Source organism: Elephas maximus, chromosome 6 (genome assembly GCF_024166365.1).
Source record: "Elephas maximus indicus isolate mEleMax1 chromosome 6, mEleMax1 primary haplotype, whole genome shotgun sequence".
NCBI lineage: Eukaryota > Metazoa > Chordata > Mammalia > Proboscidea > Elephantidae > Elephas > Elephas maximus.
Window position 1 is genome coordinate 112305013 of NC_064824.1, and position 20117 is coordinate 112325129.

At 37.7% G+C, this 20117-nt stretch overlaps 1 protein-coding gene across 5 annotated transcripts in view; it reads left to right on the forward strand.

Moving 5' to 3' along the window:
- Positions 1-20117, forward strand: part of SPAG16 (sperm associated antigen 16) — a 1001052-nt gene that overhangs the window by 461357 nt on the left and 519578 nt on the right. For all 5 annotated transcript variants that reach the window (XM_049888941.1, XM_049888942.1, XM_049888944.1 and 2 more), the window contains one exon: positions 4183-4326. In XM_049888941.1, coding sequence (XP_049744898.1) covers positions 4183-4326 — 144 coding nt within the window. The remainder of the gene's footprint in view (positions 1-4182; positions 4327-20117) is intronic.

The window sequence follows — 20117 nt, forward strand, 5'->3', positions numbered from 1 at the left end:
TATCTTAACTAATTTCTAAGACAGAAATAAGACATTTTGCTGGCTTCTGGTCTTACTGTTATCTGAAAAAGGAAAGGGAAATTGATGTTCTGAGCTAACTCTGCAGAGAGACATGGATTCTGGAGACAATCTGCCCAAGTTCATGACCTAACACTGCTTTTTCTTGTTCCCTGACCTTAGAAGTCACTTAACTTCTATTTGCCCCAGTTCCTCATTTGCAAAATGTATAAATAATAGTAGACCTAATTCAAGAGGTATTGTGATCATTAAATTAGTTAATATATGTGATTTTGGAATCAGGGATTGACTCCTAGAAGTGTTAGTTCTTCTTCTTCAGCTTTTTCAAAAGACTGATTCAGAAATAAGCAGAATGATTAAAGGTGAGACCTGGGTATACGGGGGAAATTCTTAATAAACTAAAAGCCTATGGAGTAAGATAATCAACAGTTATTAAATATTCTACATTTATTATTTATAGAGTGCTCAAGAAAAATATACGAATATGAAGTCAATGCCTTCCAACAACTTGAAGTACAATGCAAGGCTCATACTATTAACATGAGAGAACAAAATAAAGATCCTGTTAAGTACAGCATGTGGTGCATCAGAACAGGAACCTCGTGAAGACTGGATTTCAGGAGGGGTGCTGCTCACAAAATTTCCCCTCAGCACCGAAGCACCTTAAATGTAGAAAGTAGGGTCTTCTCACCCTTTGTCTTAGTCATCTAGTGCTGCTATAACAGAAATGCCACAAGTGGATGGTTTTAACAAAGAGAAGTTTATTCTCTCACAGTCCAGTTGGGGAAACCCTGGTGGTGTGGTGGTTAACTGCTACGGCTGCTAACCAAAGAGTTGGCAGTTCGAATCCACCAGTCGCCTCTTGGAAACTCTATGGGGGCAGTTCTGCTCTGTCCTATAGGGTTGCTATGAGTCAGAACCGACTCGACAGCACTGGGTTTTGGTTTAGTCCAGTAGGCTAGAAGTCCAAATTCAGGGTGCTGGCTCCAAGGGAAGGCTTTCTCTATCTGTTGGCTCTGGAGGAAGGTCCTTGCAATGCATCAGTCTTCCCTTGGTCTGAGAGTATCTCAGCACAGGGACCTCAGGTCCAAAGGATGTGCCGTGCTCCCAGCCCTGCTTTCTTGGTGGTATGATGTCCCCATGTCTCTGTGCTTGCTTCTCTTTTTTATATCTAAAAAGAGATTGGCTTAAAACACTATCTAATCTTGTAAATCTCATCACTATAACTGCCACTAATTCATCTCACTCCTTTAAGACTATTGTTTCATGTGGTACCCAGCTTTGATATATACCCTGATAATACCTAGAGGGGTTCTTTAACTCAGGGTTTAATCATCACTAAATGGCTTAAACATTTATGTGGAATGACAATGATTATCCCCAACTTCTATAATGAGAATCATTGATGTTTATAATACACACATATAAACGATAAACTATGAAAGATTGACACTAGAAGGTAGTAGCTAAGGTCATGAGCTTCAGTGCCAGAAAGTTTTAGACTCAAATTTAGCCTTCATCCCTTACAAAAAAGAGTTTGCATAATTTCCATAATTTCTCAGCTCCTGTTTGCTTAGTAATAAAATAGCAATAGTAATAGTATCAAGATCAGTTACTCAGTCACATATTGGACAAACATTTATTGAATAGCTACTATGTGTTAGTCACTGTTTAGATGCTGAGGATACAGCTATGGACAAAACAGACAAACTTTTATCTTCAGAAGCTTCTATTTCACTTCTGAGAATCAAACATTTACCTCAAGGTCTGGCACACATTAAGTTTTCAAACGATGTTAGCTATCGTTACCGTTGATTGATGATGATTACATATGCCAGTCCCTCAATATGGAATTGGTAGTAACATTGAACTGCTGTATCTGAGGAAATACTTCTGGTCCATGGCCGTTTACTTGTGTTCCCCGTTTTGATCATGTCCCACACAGATTGATCTGAGCTGGAATGTGTAACTCTTGATTGGGGATTTTTATCATTATGACTCAGTCTTTGATGATGGGCTTACTCATTGAGTAACTCGATAAAAGACCTTTATCAACTGATTGCTATGAAAGTCTTAAGTTCTATCCTACATATGCTGGAAATATTTCTGTTCACTTAAAGTCCACTTCATGGATTAAGTGAAATATTTATTCTTTGAAGAGAAGAATACTGGTGCCTGATTGAAGTTTTTGCAGTGATTTAAAAAAAAAATGCAATTTACAGATAAGAGAGATACAAAAAGGAGCCAATGTTAGAAAAGGAATATAAGGGCAAAGGAACAAGAGAGTATAATTAGGAGGATCAGTCATGGAGAGTGGAACAAGTTGCAGGTGGCATGGAGGAGCCCCCAGGTGGGGGGGCGGGGAGATGAGGAGAGTACAGAGAAGCACTTACAAAGCTGATTAGTCACCAGTGGGTTTTGTGTTTATGTTTTTTCCCTTAATTTCTACAAATAGCTCCCCTCACAAAAGTCATTTTGGAAAGTTATCTTTCAGAGTGCGTGAAGACATCAATGATTTTAGTTATCTTCACTTAAAGAGGGTAATTTGTCATCTAGTCAAGTGTGCATGTGTCTGCCAGGAAAGCTATGAGGCAGCATACATCATACTCAGTAGCTTCAAGGGTTTGGTTTGCCTTCTTGTGTGTATTGGAATATAGAATTCATTTCGATCTGACATTTTTTACCTCTCATCATATTTTTCTTCTAATTAAGTTCTATAAATGTATCCTCTACCCAGTTTGAGCTGTAATAAATTCCTTTCCTGAATTGGCCTTCTGAAAGTCACAAACCAACATTATGATGAATTGCAAAATGAATAATTTCCCTTCCACTGTGTATATTCTGAGCAGCAAAGTGCTGTAGAAAAATGAACAATGTTTCACTAGAAAGAAGGCCCCACTCATTGTGTTACCTGGCTGTGAGCTGGCTGCTTCCAACACTAACCCCAGGAGATATCCAAAAGCCTAGGTCTAATGCAGTGAAATAAGTTTTAGTTCATGATGTTGGCATTCAATAGTATTAATGGAAACGATCAATAATGAGAACATTTTTATTTTCATGTCAGCCCAGGAGTTACCCATGTAAATATATATTGGGGCTATGATTTTTTTTGGGAAAACTGAAGTCCATACTGTGGAAGAAAGGAACAGTGCTATTAATAGAGTGGACTGTAAGAGAAAGGAATGTGCACTTTCTATTTTTTTAAGTGATTGTTATACTTCACTGCACAGGCATGTAAATTTATTATGTCTTTGAGTTAAGATGGCCAAGTTGAAAACTAAACCATTTATTGCTAATATTTAGGCTATTTTAATAGGTGCTTAACACTGGACACATTTGTTCTCATTACATCCTGAGGCATAGATGAAACTCTATATAAATAAGATTAAAGCATTGCGTAGATAAAATGCCAGACATTAACCTTGTAGACTCTTGATTTTAGAATAGTTTAGATCCAATATTTAAATAGCCAAAATTATTGTAGTCTAGTTCAAATAATAGTTCTTAATGTGTTAATCATTATTTTTACCTGCTTCTTTCTCATTTCCGTCCACGCTTTTTCAGAGTGGGAATTGCCTTGTGTATCTTGAGTTTATTACCGTAATTTGTGCACTGTGCATTGACTGAAGCCAATGTAAGTGGTGCATTAGCACAGAATTTGAGTTTCTTCCCTTTGTGTAGACAGTGGGCCATGGAGTTAATGTTTCCTTGATAGTATTTATTACAGAACTATGATAATGTGGCTCTGATTCTTGTTCCTTTCCTGGATGATGCCTCATTTAAGACATACTTCAGTCTGATAAAAGTTTTGATTTTCTACAATATGCAGAACCACTGGCCCAAGTATCCTAACACAAAATTTTCAGAGACATAACTTTTATTCTGCAAAATATTTTCTTCAAACAGTAATTAGACATGAGTAGTCACCAACCACAGCATTTCACAAACAAGAAAAGTAAAATATAGCAAAGTAGACTGATGGAGGTCAGAGTCCTAGCTATAGCCAGGATGTAGAACCTGGTACCTCCAATTTCTGGGCCAACACTCGGCACTACCCTGCCTTGCTGAAAGGGGATAATTACTGCCATTTCATTTATTCACACTGTAAAGCCCTTTGCTGTCATCCGCCATAACTCTCGCTTCTCCTTCTCTCTCCTTGTGCAGCATCGCTATGCACCCTCGCAAGGATATCTTGGTGTCATGTGGCGAGGACCGCCTCTGGAAGTTGGTGGGCCTCCCAAAGGGCATAGTGCTTCTCATGGGAGTCAGCCACACGGACTGGATTTCGGACTGCTGCTTCCATCCCAGGTCAGTACACTCGACTTCTTGGTCCAGCCTAATCCATCCAGGGAAAGTGCTTATTTATTCTGCCTTTTCCTCTCAGCTGGATTTGAGGAAGCTTTTCTCTCTGCAGCACCACACCCTCCACTGAATTTCTAAACATGTAGATAAATGTTCCTTTGGTTTTCGTTATATTGACTTTAGATTGATTGCTTTTGATGTTTGGTACATGGAAAACTTAATCCACATGCTGGTGCATTTAACTAGAGTAATAAGCTTCCTGGGACAAGCCTTATTGATGTTTTTTGTGCTCACAAACCCTGACAAGGCACACAGATTTCTAGTCAATAATGCATGCCAGTGTTTACTTTGCCTCTGTTAATCTTGCAGGTTTTCCCTTTAGAATTAAGTTATCTACCAAAATGGATCAGAAGGCAGTGATCAATTTTTAAAAAAATTCAATGACACTCAGATATTAAAAAGAACAAAGCCTTACTGAAAGCCTTGAGCCCTGTGATTTTTAGAAGATTTCAGAAATCACTGAATTTTTGTACACAAAGGACCAAGGGCACAGGAGGAAGAAAATTGTTAAACACACAGATACACTGCTGCTTCTGGTGGACAGAAAGCTCTTGCCGCATAATTCCTTCCAGTCAACTTCTACCCAGTCCTGACTATCATCTCGTACTCATCATTATACTTAACATTTGTAAGCATTCTGGGATCTGGCATTTTTCTAATACTCTCTAGCCTAATCACTTTTGGAAATCCATCATTCTTGTACAATTTCTAAGCTGTTTAATGGGGACACGAAAATCTTTTTCCTTCCTTACCTCTCCTAGCACACAGAACAAATGTCTTTTGATTCTGAATCTTAAGAAGTTAGTCAGGAAAACGAAGCAGAAAGAGCAGACCTCTTAAATCAGGATTTCTGAGGTTTATGTCAAAAAGGTTGATAGGATTTCCCATTCATCTTTAGCTTAGCAGCCAAAGATAATGACCTATTATCTGGAAACTTAATCATACCCAGCCCCTGAACAAATAAGGCCTCCCCTGGAGTATATTATCCCATTTTCTCCCCTTAGAAGGTAAAGGCCAGGAATTGGTTACTACTGCTGTATCCAATGTGTTCAGCCATCGATCAACTCCTCTAAGAACGATTCCTGAACCTGTTTGGGTTAGTGTCTGTCCTGATTGAACTCGTAACCCCGTGGCCAACCACAGTCCTTGAATGCAGTAGGCCATGCTAATAAAGCTTGTGGCCTTTGGCATCATGCAAACCTAAACTTTTTTTTAATAATTTTTATTGAGCTTTAAGTGAAAGTTTACAAATCAAGTCAGTCTCTCACACAAAAACCCATATACAACTTGGTAATTGCTACACACTCCCAATTACTCTCCCCCTAATGAGACAGCTCGCTCTCTCCCTCCACTCTCTCTTTTCGTGTCCTTTTTGCCAGCTTCTAACCCCCTCCACCCTCTCATCTCCCCTCCAGGCAGGAGATGCCAACATAGTCTCAAGTGTCCACCTGATCCAAGAAGCTTACTCCTCACCAGCAGCCCTCTCCAACCCATTGTCCAGTCCAATCCATGTCTGAAGAGTTGGCTTCGGGAATGATTCCTATCCTGGGCCAACAGAAGGTCTGGGGGCCATGACCACCGGGGTCCTTCCAGTCTCAGTCAGACCATTAAGTCTGGTCTTATGAGAATTTGGGGTCTGCATCCCACTGCTCTCCTGCTCCCTCAGGGATTCTCTGTTGTGTTCCCTGTCAGGGCAGTCATCGGTTGTAGCTGGGCACCATCTAGTTCTTCTGGTCTCAGGATAATGTAGTCTCTGGTTCATGTGGTCCTTTCTGTCTCTTGGGCTCATAATCACCTTGTGTCCTTGGTGTTCTTCATTCTCCTTTGGTCCAGGTGGGTTGAAACCCATTGATGCATCTTAGATGGCTGCTTGCTAGCGTTTAAGACCCCAGACGCCACTCTTCAAAGTGGGATGCAGAATGTTTTCTTAATAGATTTTATTATGCCAATTGACTTAGATGTCGCCTGAAACCATGGTCCCCAGACCCCTGCCCCTGCTACGCCTGCCTTTGAAGCATTCAGTTTATTCAGGAAACTTCTTTGCTTTTGGTTTAGTCCAATTGTGCTGACCTCCCCCGTATTGTGTGGTGTCTTTCCCTTCACCTAAAGTACTTCTTATCTACTATCTAATTAGTGAATACCCCTCTCTCACCCTACCTCCCTCCCCGTTCTTGTAATCACAAAAGAATGTTTTCTTCTTAGTTTAAACTATCTCTCAAGTTCTTATAATAGTGGTCTTATACAATATTTGTCCTTTTGCAACTGACTAATTTCACTCAGCATAAAGCCTCCCAGGTTCCTCCATGTTATGAAATGTATCACAGATTCATCACTGTTCTTTATCGATGCGTAGTATTCCATTGTGTGAATATACCACAATTTATTTATCCATTCATCTGTTGATGGGCACCTTGGTTGCTTCCATGTTTTTACTATTGTAAACAGTGCTGCAATAAACATGGGTGTGCATATATCTGTTCGTGTAAAGGCTCTTATTTCTCTAGGATATATTCCAAGGAGTGGGATTGCTGGATCGTATGGTAGTTCTATTTCTAACTTTTTAAGGAAGCGCCAAATCGATTTCCAAAGTAGTTGTACCATTTGACATTACCACCGGCAGTGTAGAAGTGTTCCAATCTCTCCACAGCCTCTCCAACATTTATTATTTTGCGTTTTTTGGATTAATACCAGCCTTGTTGGAGTGAGATGAAATCTCATTGTAGTTTTGATCTGCATTTCTCTAATGGCTAATAATCGTGAACATTTCCTTATGTATCTGTTAGCTACCTGAATGTCTTCTTTAGGGAAGTGTCTACTCATATCTTCTGCCCATTTTTTAACTGGGTTATTTGTCTTTTTGCAGTTGAATTTTTGCAGTATCATGTAGATTTTAGAGATTGAGTGCTGATCAGAAATGTCATAGCTAAAAACTTTCTCCCAGTCTTTATCTAGTCTTTTTACTCTTTCGGTGAAGTCTTTGGATGAGCATAGGTGTTTGATTTTTAGGAGCTCCCAGTTATCTAGCTTTTCTTCTACATTGTTAGTAATGTTTTGTATAATGTTTATGCCATGTATTAGGGCTCCTAACATTGTTCCTATTTTTTCTTCCAAGATCTTTATCGTTTTAGGTTTTCTATTTAGGTCTTTGATCCATTTTGAGTTCGTTTTAGTGGATGGAGTGAGGTATGGGTCTTGTTTCATTTTTTTGCAGGTGGATATCCAGTTATGCCAGTATCATTTGTTAAAAAGACTATCTTTTCCCCATTTCACTGTTTTGGGGCCTTTGCCAAATATCAACTGCTCATATGTGGATGGGTTTATGTCTGGATTCTCAATTCTGTTCCATTGGTCCATGTATCTGTTGTTGTACCAGTACCAGGCTGTTTTGACCACTGTGGCGTTATAGTAGGTTCTAAAATCAGGTAAAGTAAGGCCTCCCACTTTGTTCTTCTTTTTCAGTGATACCTTATTTGTCCAGGGCCTCTTTCCCTTCCATACGAAATTGGTGATTTTTTTCTCCATCTCGTTAAAGAATGTTTTTGATATTTGGACTGGAATTGCGTTGTATCTATACATGGCTTTTGGTAGAAGAGACATTTTTATAATGTTAAGTCTTCCTATCCACGAGCAAGGTGTGTTCTTCCACTTATGTAAGTCTCTTTTGGTTTCTTGCAGAAGTATACTGTAGTTTTCTTTGTATAAGTCTTTTACATCTCTGGTAAGATTTATTCCTAAGTATTTTATCTTCTTGGGGGCTACTGTAAATGGCATTGATTTGGTGGTTTCCTTTTGTTGGTGTGGAGGAATCCAACTGATTTTTGTATGTTTATCTTGTATCCCCATACTCTGCTGAACTCTTCTATTAGTTTCAGTAGTTTTCTGGAGGATTCCTTAGGGTTTTCTGTGTATAAGATCATGTCATCTGCAAATAAACATACTTTTACTTCTTCCTTGCCAATCTGGATGCCCTTTATTTCTTTATCTAGCCTAGTTGCTCTGGCTAAGACTTCCAGCACAATGTTGAATAAGAGTGGTGATAAAGGGCATCCTTGTCTGGTTCCCGATCTCAATGGGAATGTTTTCAGGCTCTCTCCATTTAGGGTGATGTTGACTGTTGGCTTTGTATAAACAAAAAATCCAAACCCAGTGCCGTCGAGTTGATTCTGACTCATACTGACCATATAAGACAGAGTAGAACTGCCCCATAGAGTTTCCAAGGAGTGCCTGGTGATTTGAACTGCTGACCCTTTGGTTAGCAGCCGTAGCACTTAACCACTACGCCACCAGGGTTTCCGCTGGCTTTGTATAAATGCCCTTTATTATGTTGAGAAATTTTCCTTCTGTTCCTATTTTGCTCAGAGTTTTTTCATGAATAAGTGTTGAACTTTACCACATGCCTTTTCTGCATCAATTGATAAAATCATTTGATTCTTTTGTTTTATTTATGTGGTGGATTACATTAACTGTTTTTCTAGTGTTGAACCATCCCTGCATACCTAGTATGAATCCCACTTGGTCACGGTGAATTATTTTTTTGTTATGTTGTTGAATAGTATTGGCTAGAATTTTGTTGAGAATTTTTCATCTACATTCATGGGGGATATAGGTCTATAATTTTCTTTTCTTGTGGTGCCTTTACCTGGTTTTGGTATCAGGGATATAGTGGCTTCATAGAATGAGTTTGGTAGTATTCCATCCTTTTCTATGCTCTGAAATACCTTTAATAGTAGTGGTGTTAACTTTTCTCTGAAAGTTTGGTAGAACTCTGCAGTGAAGCCGTCTGGACCAGGGCTTTTTTTTATTGGGAGTTTTTTGATTACCTTTTCAATCTCTTTTTTTTGTTATGCATCTATTTAGTTTTTCTACCTCTGTTTGTGTTAGTTTAGATAGGTAGTGTGTTTCTAGGAATTCATCCATTTCTTCTAGGTTTTCAAATTTGTTTGAGTATAGTTTTTCATAGTAATCTGATATGATTCTTTTAATTTCAGTTGGGTCTGTTGTAATATCGCCCATCTCATTTCTTATTCAGGTTATTTGCTTCCTCTCCTCTTTTTCTTTTGTCAGTTTGGCCAGTGGTTTATCAACTTTGTTGAGTTTTTCAAAAAAACAGCTTTTGGTCTTGTTAATTCTTTCAATTGTTTTTCTGTTTTCTATTTCATTTAGTTCAGCTCTAATTTTTATTTTTTGTTTTCTTCTGGTGCCTGTGGGTTTCTTTTGTTGCTCTCTTTCTATTTGTTCAAGCCGTAGGGATAGTTCTTTGATTTTGTCCCTTTCTTCTTTTTGGATGTGTGCATTTATTGATATAAATTGGCCTCTGAGCACTGCTTTTGCTGTGTCCCAAAGGTTCTGATAGGAAGTGTTTTCATTCTCATTGGATTCTCTGAATTTCTTTATTCCATCCTTAATGTCTTCTATAATCCAGTCTTTTTTGAGCAGGGTATTGTTCGGTTTCCAAGTGTTTGATTTCTTTTCCCTGCTTTTCCTGTTATTGATTTCCACTTTTATGGCCTTATAGTTAGAGAAGATGCTTTGTAATATTTCAGTGTTTTGGATTCTGCTAAGGCTTGCTTTATGACCTAATATGTGGTCTATTCTAGAGAATGTTCCATGTGCACTAGAAAAGAAAGTAGAGTTGGTTGCCGTTGGGTGGAGTGTTCTGTATATGTCTACGAGGTCAAGTTGGTTGATTGTGGCATTTAGATTTTCCGTGTCTTTATTGAGCTTCTTTCTGGATGTCCTGTCCTTCACCGAAAGTGGTGTGTTGAAGTCTTCTACTATTATTGTGGAGCTGTCTATCTCACTTTTCAATGCTGATAGTTTGTTTTATGTATCTTGCAGCCCTGTCATTGGGTGCATAAATATTTAATATGGTTATATCTTCTTCGTGTATTGTCCCTTTAATCATTATATAGTGTCCTTCCTTATCCTTTCTGATGGATTTAACTTTGAAGTCTATTTTGTCAGAAATTAATATTGCCACTCCTGCTCTTTTTTGATTGTTTTTTGCTTGGTATGTTTTTTTCCATCCTTTGAGTTTTAGTTTGTTTGTGTCTCTAAGTCTAAGGTGTGTCTCTTGTATGCAGCATATAGATGGATCTTGTTTTTTAATCCATTCTGCCACTGTCTCTTTATTGGTGCATTTAGTCCATTTACATTCAGGGTAATTATGGATAGGTATGAATTTAGTGCTATCATTTTGATGTCTTTTGTTGTGTGTTGACAGTTTCTTTTTTCCCACTTGATTTTATGTGCTGAGTATATTTTCTTTATATATTGTCCTTTCCTCATATTTGTTGTTGATTTTGTTTCTGCTGAGTCTGTATTTTTCCCTTGAATTTTATTTTGATGAGTGGGATAGTTTGTCTCCTTTGTGGTTACCTTATTATTTACCCCTATTTTTCTAAATTTAAAACTAACTTTTATTTCTTTGTATCACCGTATCTTCCTCTCCATATGGAAGGTGTATGATTACATTTCATTTCTTAGTCCCTCTTTATTATTTTAATGTTGTCTTCTTTTATGTAATAACATCGCCGTTACCTTGTGTTGGGCTTTTTTGTTTGTTTGTTTTTTTGGATTTCCCTGTCTGAGTTGACTTCTGGTTGCTCTGCCCAGTGTTCTAGTCTTGGGTCGATACCTGATATTATTGATTTTCTATCCAAAGAACTCCCTTTAGTATTTCTTGTAGTTTTGGTTTGGTTTTTATGAATTCCCTCAACTTGTGTTTATCTGGAAATGTCTTAGTTTCACCTTCATATTTAAGAGACAGTTCTGATGGATATATGATTCTTGGCAGGCAGTTTTTTTTCCTTCAGTTTTTTAATTATGTCATCCCATTGCCTTCTTGCCTGCACGGTTTCTGCCAAGTAGTCTGAGCTTATTCTTATTGGCTCTCCTTTGTAGGTGACTTTTCTTTTATCCCTCACTGCTCTTATAATTGTCTCTTTATCTTTGGTTTTGGCAAGCTTGATTATAATATGTCTTGGTGACTTTCTTTTAAGATCTACCATATGTGGAGTTCAATGAGCATCTTGGACAGATATCTTCTTATCTTTTACAATATCAGGGAAGTTTTCTGCCAACAATTTTCTCTGTATTTTCTGTTATCCCTCCCTGTTCTGATACTCCAATCGCTCGTAGGTTATTTCTCTTGAGAGAGTCCCACATGATTCTTTATTTTTTTTTTGGTTCTTTTATCTGATTTTTCTTCAAATATATTAGTGCCAAGTGATTTATCTTCGAGTTTAGAAATTCTAGCTTCTACTTGCTCAATTCTGCTTCTCTGACTTTCAATTGAGTTATCTAATTCTGTAATTTTATTGTTAATCTTCTGAATTTCTGATGGCTGCCTGTCTATGGATTTTTCCAGCTTATTAAACTTTTCATTATGTTCCTGAATAATCTTTCTAATTTCTTCAGTTGCTTTATCTGTGTGTTCCTTGGCTTGTTCTACATGTTGCCTCATTTTCTTTCTGATGTCTTGAAGGGTTCTGTATATTAAACTTTTGTATTCTGCATCTGGTAATCCCAGGAATGTACTTTCATCTAGAAGATCCCTGGATTCTTTGTTTTGAGAGCCTGTTGAGGTGATCATCATCTGTTTCTTTATGTGACTTGATATTGACTGTTGTCTCCAAGCCATCTATAAGTTATTGTATTAGTTTATGCTTGCTTACTGTGTAGTAGCTTCTTGTTTGGTTTTGTTTTGGTATACCCTTATGGGCTGCTTGAGTGAGCTAGCTTGATTATTTTTGCCTTTGGTGCTCTGGTGTCCTGTCCCCAGCTGGCTAGAGCTGTTATCAGGTATATCAGTCTAGGAGTCCATTCAGTTCTCTTGTATGAATTCAGCTCAGGATTCCAGGTAGCTGATATCAAGTGTGTGGTATAGGCTTTGTCCTACAGTCTTAGAGAGGCAGGGGTGATTGGCGTATATACTGGTATCTGATTGCAGCAGGGGTTCATGCTCTGAACAAGGCAGGGGGCTGAGAACCAACCCCCAAGTGTCTCTGAGGAAAACGCGTCTCTGTTCCCTAGAGTTTGCTGGTGGGTGGGTTCTGCAGAGGGACCATGGGCACCCAAAAGTTTTTGTTGTAAGGACCGGGAGGTACCAGTTATCTTTGGACCCCTGTCACAGGTGGCTGTGTGACCTGAGTGGCACTACCAGTCTTTAGGTCCCTGTTGTGTGTAGGTGAGGACCTTGTTTAATAGGCAAAGCAATGTCAAACATCAAACACCCACCTCTCCACCGCACAGCTGAAATGGTTGGAGTTTGCTAGCAAGGGCCTCTTCTCCTGAAATAGGCCCACACGGATCCATGCAGAAGGGAAAAGTGCTCAAGGCCCATGGATGCAAACCTAAGTTTTTATCTCAAGACTGCTGCATAATAGCATGTGACCTTTGGCCCTCAGCATCCTCATCTATAAAATGAAGGTGAGAAAAAATACATATGACAAGCCTGTTGTAAAACTTACCACATTCTATCGCAAACATTTATTTCCTTGTATTTTTTTTCCTCTACCCTCTAAAAGTCTTAAGGGTGATAATTCTTACCTCCTTACACAATGGTGTGTATATAGTACATGCTCAATTAATATTTGTCTAATAATATAGCTGGAAGATTCTAGCATGTTCTGAGGCCACAGCCCTACTAATATTTACAAAAATGCATTTTTAAAAAAGTAGCTTTTTAAAGTTTAATTTTATTTGCTAATCATTTAACTTTAATAGACAAAGTTCTGCTTGTTATGTTTTCATCTTAGTTATTATACATGTCTGTCTTAACAACTTTTGGCAAATTTTGTATCTCTTATGTATTTTGACCAAGCTTTTCAGTGATTCAACAGCTTAAAAAGATTCTTAATGTTCCAGTAAATATCTAGTGCCCTTATGCTTTTTGCTCCCCAAGGCAACTTGCAATAGATTTTATCTAGATTAACTCTTTAATTAAAAAAAAAAAAAATCAACTGCTTTAGATTAATTCTATTATGAATTCTGGTGAGCCCTTAGCCACAATATCAGCATATAAGTCACCACTGCCCATATATATAAATTACATATTCTAACGTGTATGTAACATATATGTAATTCTAATCATATATACATAGAGAGAGAGAGAGAGCCCTGGCAGCACAGTGGCTAAGAGCTGAAGCTGCTAACCAAAAGGTCACCAGTTCAAATCCACCAGCCACTTCTTGGAAACCTTACGGGTTGCTATGAATCAGAATATATATATATATATATATATATATATATATATATATATATATATATATATATATATATATGTTTCAAATAATTTCCTACAATTTTTGTTCTCAGGAAAATTCTTTATTGATTTATCTGTATGTTTGCAGACAATTCCATATTTATGTATTTATTTTTTTAACCATTTTTGTCTTTGGTATAAATGTCAATGGAATTAGAGTGAAAAAATAATTTGGAAATCAGTGAGTTAAAGAGAGAACCGAATTTTCTTTTAATTTTTAAAAATCATCACAAAATATAATTTACCTTTAATACTAGATGTTTGAATGGAAAGCATGAACATCTAGTGGGTTCCATATCTGGGATATAGATAAACTGAGCTGTGCTACCCTGTTACCTCTTAGCAACCAAAGCCCATCCTGCAGAGACAACACTATTGAAAGAGGTAAATGTACAATGCTAAAACATAGGAAGTATAACCATATTCCAGTGCAAGAAAGAGGCTGTACTTTAAACCACTAATGTGTGAAGTGAGAGTTTCAGGTTGCCTATTTTAGAATCTGTCATGGATTAAATTATGTCCCCCCAAAAGTGTGTGTATCAACTTGGTTAGCCCATGATTCCCACTATTGTGTGGTTGTCCTCCATTTTGTGATTGTAATTTTATGTTAAGAGGATTAGGATGGGATTGTAACACCACCCTCTCTCAGGTCACCTCCCTGATCCAAGGTAAAGCGAGTTTCTCTGGGGTGTGGCCTGTACCACCTTTTATTGCTCAAGAGATAAAAGGAGAGGGAAGCAAGCAGAGAGAGGGGGACCTCATACCACCAAGAAAGAAGCACCAGGAGCAGAGCACGTCCTTTGGACCTGGAGTCACTGCACTGAGAAGCTCCTTGAGCAGGGAAAGATTGAGGACAAGGACCTTCCTCCAGAGCTGACAGAAAAAGCCTTCCCTGGAGCCAACACCCTGAATTTGGACTTGTAACTTACTAGACTGTGAGAGAATAAATTTCTCTTTGTTAAAGCCATCCACTTGTGGTATTTCTGTTATAGCAGTACTAGATAACTAAGACAGAATCCTAACTTCAATCTTCCCCCACGTGTCTGCTAATTTGTCATATTGTGGGGCTTGTGTGTTGCTGTGACGCTGGAAGCTATGCCACCAAATATCAGCAGGGTCACCATGGTGGAGAGGCTTCAGCTGATCTTCCAGACTAAAACAGACTAGGAAGAAGGACCTGGCAGTCTACTTCTGGAAGGAACTAACCAGTGAAAACCTTATGAATAGGAGCAGAATGCTGTCTAATGTAGTGCCAGAAGATGAGCCCCTCAGGTTGGAAGGCACTCAATACCACTGGAGAAGAGCTGCCTCCTCAAAGTAGAGTCAACCTTAATGATGTGGATGGAGTCAAGTTTTTGGGACCTTCATGTGATGATGTGGCACGACACAAAATGAGAAGAAACAACTGAAAACATTCATTAATAATCGGAACCTGGAATGTAAAAAGTATGAATCTAGGAAGATTGGAAATCCTAAAAAATGAAATAGAATGCATAAACATCGATATCCTAGGCATTAGTGAGCTGAAATGGACTGGTATTTGTCATTTTGCATCGGGCAATCGTATGGCCTGCTATGCTGGGAATGACAACTTGAAGACGAATGGCATTGTATTAATCGTCAAAAAGAACATTTCAAAATCTATCCTGAAGTACAACGCTGTCAGTGATAGGATAATATCCATATGCCTACAAGGGAGACCAGTTAATACGAGTATTATTAAAATTTACACACCAACCACTAAGGCCAAAGATGAAGAAATTGAAGATTTTTATCAGCTTCAGCAGCCTGAGACTGATCGAAAATGCAACCCAGATGCACTAGTAATTATTAGTGATTGGAATGCTAAAGTTGGAAGCAAAGAAGGATCAGTAGTTGGAAAATATGGCCTTGGTGATAGAAACAATGCCAGAGATCGCATGACTTAATTTTGCAAGACCAATGGCTTCTTCATTGCAAATACCTTTTTTCACCAACATAAACAGCAACTATACAAGTGGACCTTGTCAGATGGAATACACAGGAATCAAACTGACTACATCTGTGGAAAGAGATGATGGAAAATCTTAATATCACCAGTCAGAGCAAAGCCAGGGGCCGACTGTGGATCAGACTATCAATTACTAATAGCAAGTTCGAGGTGAAACTGAAGAAAATTCAAAAAAGTCGAAGACAGCCAAAGTACGACCTTGAGGATATTCCACTTGAATTTAGAGACCATCTCAAGAGTAGATTTGACACATTGAACACTAATGACTAAAGACTAGATGAGATGTGGAATGACATCAAGGATATCATACATGAAGAAAGCAAGGGATTATTAAAAAGAAAGGAGAGAAAGAAAAGACCAAAATGGATTTCAGAAAAGACTCTGAAACTTGCTCTTGAACACCGAGTACCTAAAGCAAAAGCGAAAAATGATGAAGTAGAAGAGCTGAACAGAAGATTTCAAAGGGCAGCTAGAGAAGACAAAGTAAAGTATTATGATGACATATGCAAAGAGCTGGAGATAGAAAACGAAAAGGTAAGAACACACTCAGCAACTCTCAATTTGAAAGAACTGTAGAAAAAATTCAAGCCTCAATTTGCAATACGGAAGAATTCTATGGGGAAAATGTTAAAGAACACAGGAAGCATTAAAAGAAGATGGACAGAAATCACAGTCACTGTACCAAAAAGAACTGGTCAATGTTCAACCATTTCAGGAGGTAACATTGATCAGGAACTGATGGTACGTAAGGAAGAAGTCCAAGCTGCACTGAAGGCACTGGCAAAAAACAAGGCTCTGGGAATTGACAGATTACCAATTGAGATTTTTCAACAAATGGATGCAGCTCTGGAAGTGTTCACTCACCTATGTCAAGAAATTTGGAAGACAGCTACCTGCCCATCTGACTAGAAGAGATTCATATTTATGCCTATTCCCAAGAAAGGTGATCCAACTGAATTTGGAAATTATCGAACAATATCGTTAATATCACATGCAAGCAAAATTTTGCTAAGATCATTCAAAAGCAGATGCTGCAGTATATCGACAGAGAACCGCCAGAAATTCAAGCTGGATTTAGAAGAGAACATGGAATGAAAGCTATTGCTGAATATCAAATGAATCCTGGGTAAAGGCAGAGAATACCAGAAAGATGTTTACCTGTGTTTTATTGACTATGCAAAGATATTCAACTGTGTGGATCATAACATAACAAATTATGGTTAACTTTTCAGAGAATGGGAATTCTGGAACACTTAATTGTGCTCATGAGAAATCTGTACTTGGATCAAGAGGCAGACATTCATACAGAACAAGGGATACTGCATGGTTTAAAGTCAGGAAGGTATGCATCGGGGTAGTATTCTTCCACCATACCTATTTAATCTGTATTCTGAGCAAATAAACCAGGAAGCTGCGCTACATGAAGAAGAATGTGGCATCAGGATTGGAGGAAGACTCATTAACAACCTGTGTTATGCAAATGACACAACCTTGCTTGCTGAAAGCGAAGAGGGCTCAATGCACTTACTGATGAAGATCAAAGATCACAGCCTTCAGTATGGATTACACTTCAACATAAGGAAAACAAAAACCTTCACAATTACACCAATAAGCAACATCATGATAAACAGAGAAAAGATTGAACTTGTCAAGGATTTCATTTTACTTATTAGCTGTAAAAGACCCCTTTAAAGTGTTGAAAAGCAAAGACGTTACCTTGAGGACTAAGGTGTGGCTGACCCAAACCATGGTGTTTTGAGTCACCTCATATGAATTTGAAAGCTGGACAGTTAATGAGGAAGACCGAATAAGAATTGATGCCTTTGAATTGTGGTGTTGGCTAAGAATTTTGAATACACCATGAACTGCCAAAAGAACAAACAAATCTGTCTTGGAAGAAGTACAATCAGAATGCTCCTTAGAGACAAGGATGGCAAGACTATATCTCATAAACTTTGGACATGTTATTAGTCCCTGGAGCAGGACATCATGCTTGGTAAAGTATAAGATCAGCAAAGAAAAGACCCTCAATGAGATCGATAGACACAGTGGCTGCAACAATGGGCACAAGCATAGCAACGATTGTGAGGATGGCCCAGGACCAGGCAGTGCTTCGTTCTGTTGTGCATAAGGTTGCTATGAGTTGGAACCAACTCAGTGGCATCTAACAACAACAACGTCTTCTCTCTTGCTAGTCCTTTCAGTTTTCTCATCTGTAAAATGGAAATAATAATGATTCCAACCTTAATGTGTTGATTGTGAAGGCTAAGTATTTGAAAAACAAACACTGTTTTTGGCATATAAATGTTAGCTGTTATTGTTTTTTTTATTTATTGATAGGTATTTTGAAATGTTAAAGAACTGGATAGTTCAAAAATTGCTGTAAAACTGGTAGCCCTAAGCAAAATGGGTTAGAAAGGACTAACTATTGCAATATCTGGGTTATACCAACCTCCAATGGAAGCCTATAATGGAACCACTGAACAGTAATTGTTAGTATTATATCTCAAGTTCTTACCAAGTTAAATATGAAAAAAGTGATCAATTGAATAAACAATTTTGTTGTTATGTGCTGTTGAGTCAATTCTGACTCATACCCATTACCATAGATTTGATTCGTACTCATTGCTACCCTATATAACAGAGTAGAATTGCCACATAGTGTTTCCTAGGCTGCAATCTTTACAGAAGCCAATTACCATGTGTTTTCTCTTGCTGAGGGGCTGGTGAGTTTGAACCTCTGATCTTTTGGTTAGCAGCCAAGCACTTTAACCTTTGCACCACCAGAGCTCCTTATCTAGCTATACCTAGCCCTTAAAATAGTAAATGTTTCCTTAAAATTGTACCAATAAACTCAATTTTTTTTAACTGAAGAGAGAATAAGTTGTGCATATTCTCTGTGGATTTTTTTTTTTATTGAAAAATTTTCTTTTGGAAAACAATAACAGCAAAATTACTTTTGAAGTAGTCAGTGTTCTGTTTTGTTTTTTGAAGAATATAAAGCTTATAGCTTTTTAATCTCTTTTCTTTATTCACAGTCGTGTTTTATTATTCTTCTATTTAGACTGGCTCTGGGTGACTAATGAAAAAAATTACATATCCATCTCCAACTTAATATTAATAGATCAATAAAGCACATGCTGCATTAACTTAATAAAGTATTACTTGGTCTTTACTTATACCAAGGGAATGCTCAAGTACAGTAACAGTTTTGAGTGTAAATACAGTGTTCAGTTCTCTGATGCATTTTTTTTTCTGTATGATCACAGCTAATTATATGAAACAGCATGTATCTCCCCATATAGCTCTATAAAATGAAAGCTGTTGAGATTAGTGTCTTTAAACAATTTCACAGTGGTGCATATTATCCTGAGTTCACTGCCTGAGGCAGAAATAGAACAGACAGCATTCTGTTAAACATAACTTCTACGCTTATAGATGATTTATGAATTGTGAATAAACAGGCCTCTCAAAAATCCTACGTACTCTTTGTTTCCAGTACAAGCTAGGTATTAATATATTTATGTAGTGCCCAAAACGATAGTATTAATGCTCCCTGACAAGTACACCATTTAACTAAAAAAACAAAAACATGGCTAACCTTTTATTAATTTACTATAAGCATAAAATACCGTGGTATAAGAGTTCAAATGTTAAAGCAAAATAAAGGCACCAATTTAGCATCTTCATAATGATTGTGATGCCCTGCTTCTTCCTGCACTGCAGAGGTAGATGCTTTTGTAATCTGGAACCCTAAGCAGAACAGAATCACCTGTTAAATAGTAATATTCAACTTCCTATTCTTTGAAAGACATATACTGTAGTTCTGTTTTTAATGTAGTTTGTAAGGAGGATAAGCATTGAAGGTAACAACATCCTTCTTTAAATAGTTTTTTTTTTGTTCTTTCTTGATTCTAAAAGTAATACATGATCACTATATAGAAAAGTGTTTAAAAAATCCCCATAGTCCCACAGTCCTGTGAAAAACATGTTTTCTCTGTAAAACCAACCTTGGAGGAAATAGTTCTAGCCTCATACATATTTACAAACAGTTTAGCATTTAGCATTTGGTAAAAGCAGCATTGAGGTAATTTGAGATTATCCAGCCTTCGGAAAAGAAATAAAATGGAAGAAGAAAAATGAATTTTTGCTTCAGAGACATGTGGAAAACAATAAATTGTACCGACATAGGTATAATGGGTGTTCCAGAGGAGAGGAGAGAGAGAAAGGAACAGAAGAATATTTGGGGAAATACTGTCAAACATTTCCCAAATATGATGAAAACCATAAATTTATGGATCCAAAAACTCAACAAATACAAGTAAACTGAAAGAGATTCACAACTAGACACATCATTGTTAAACTGTCAAAAGCTAAAGACAAAAACAGAATCATGAAAGCGGCAAGAGAAAGGAACTTATCGGATACAAGGGTCTCCAAGAAGGGGTAACAGATGATTTATCATCAAAAACCATTGAGACC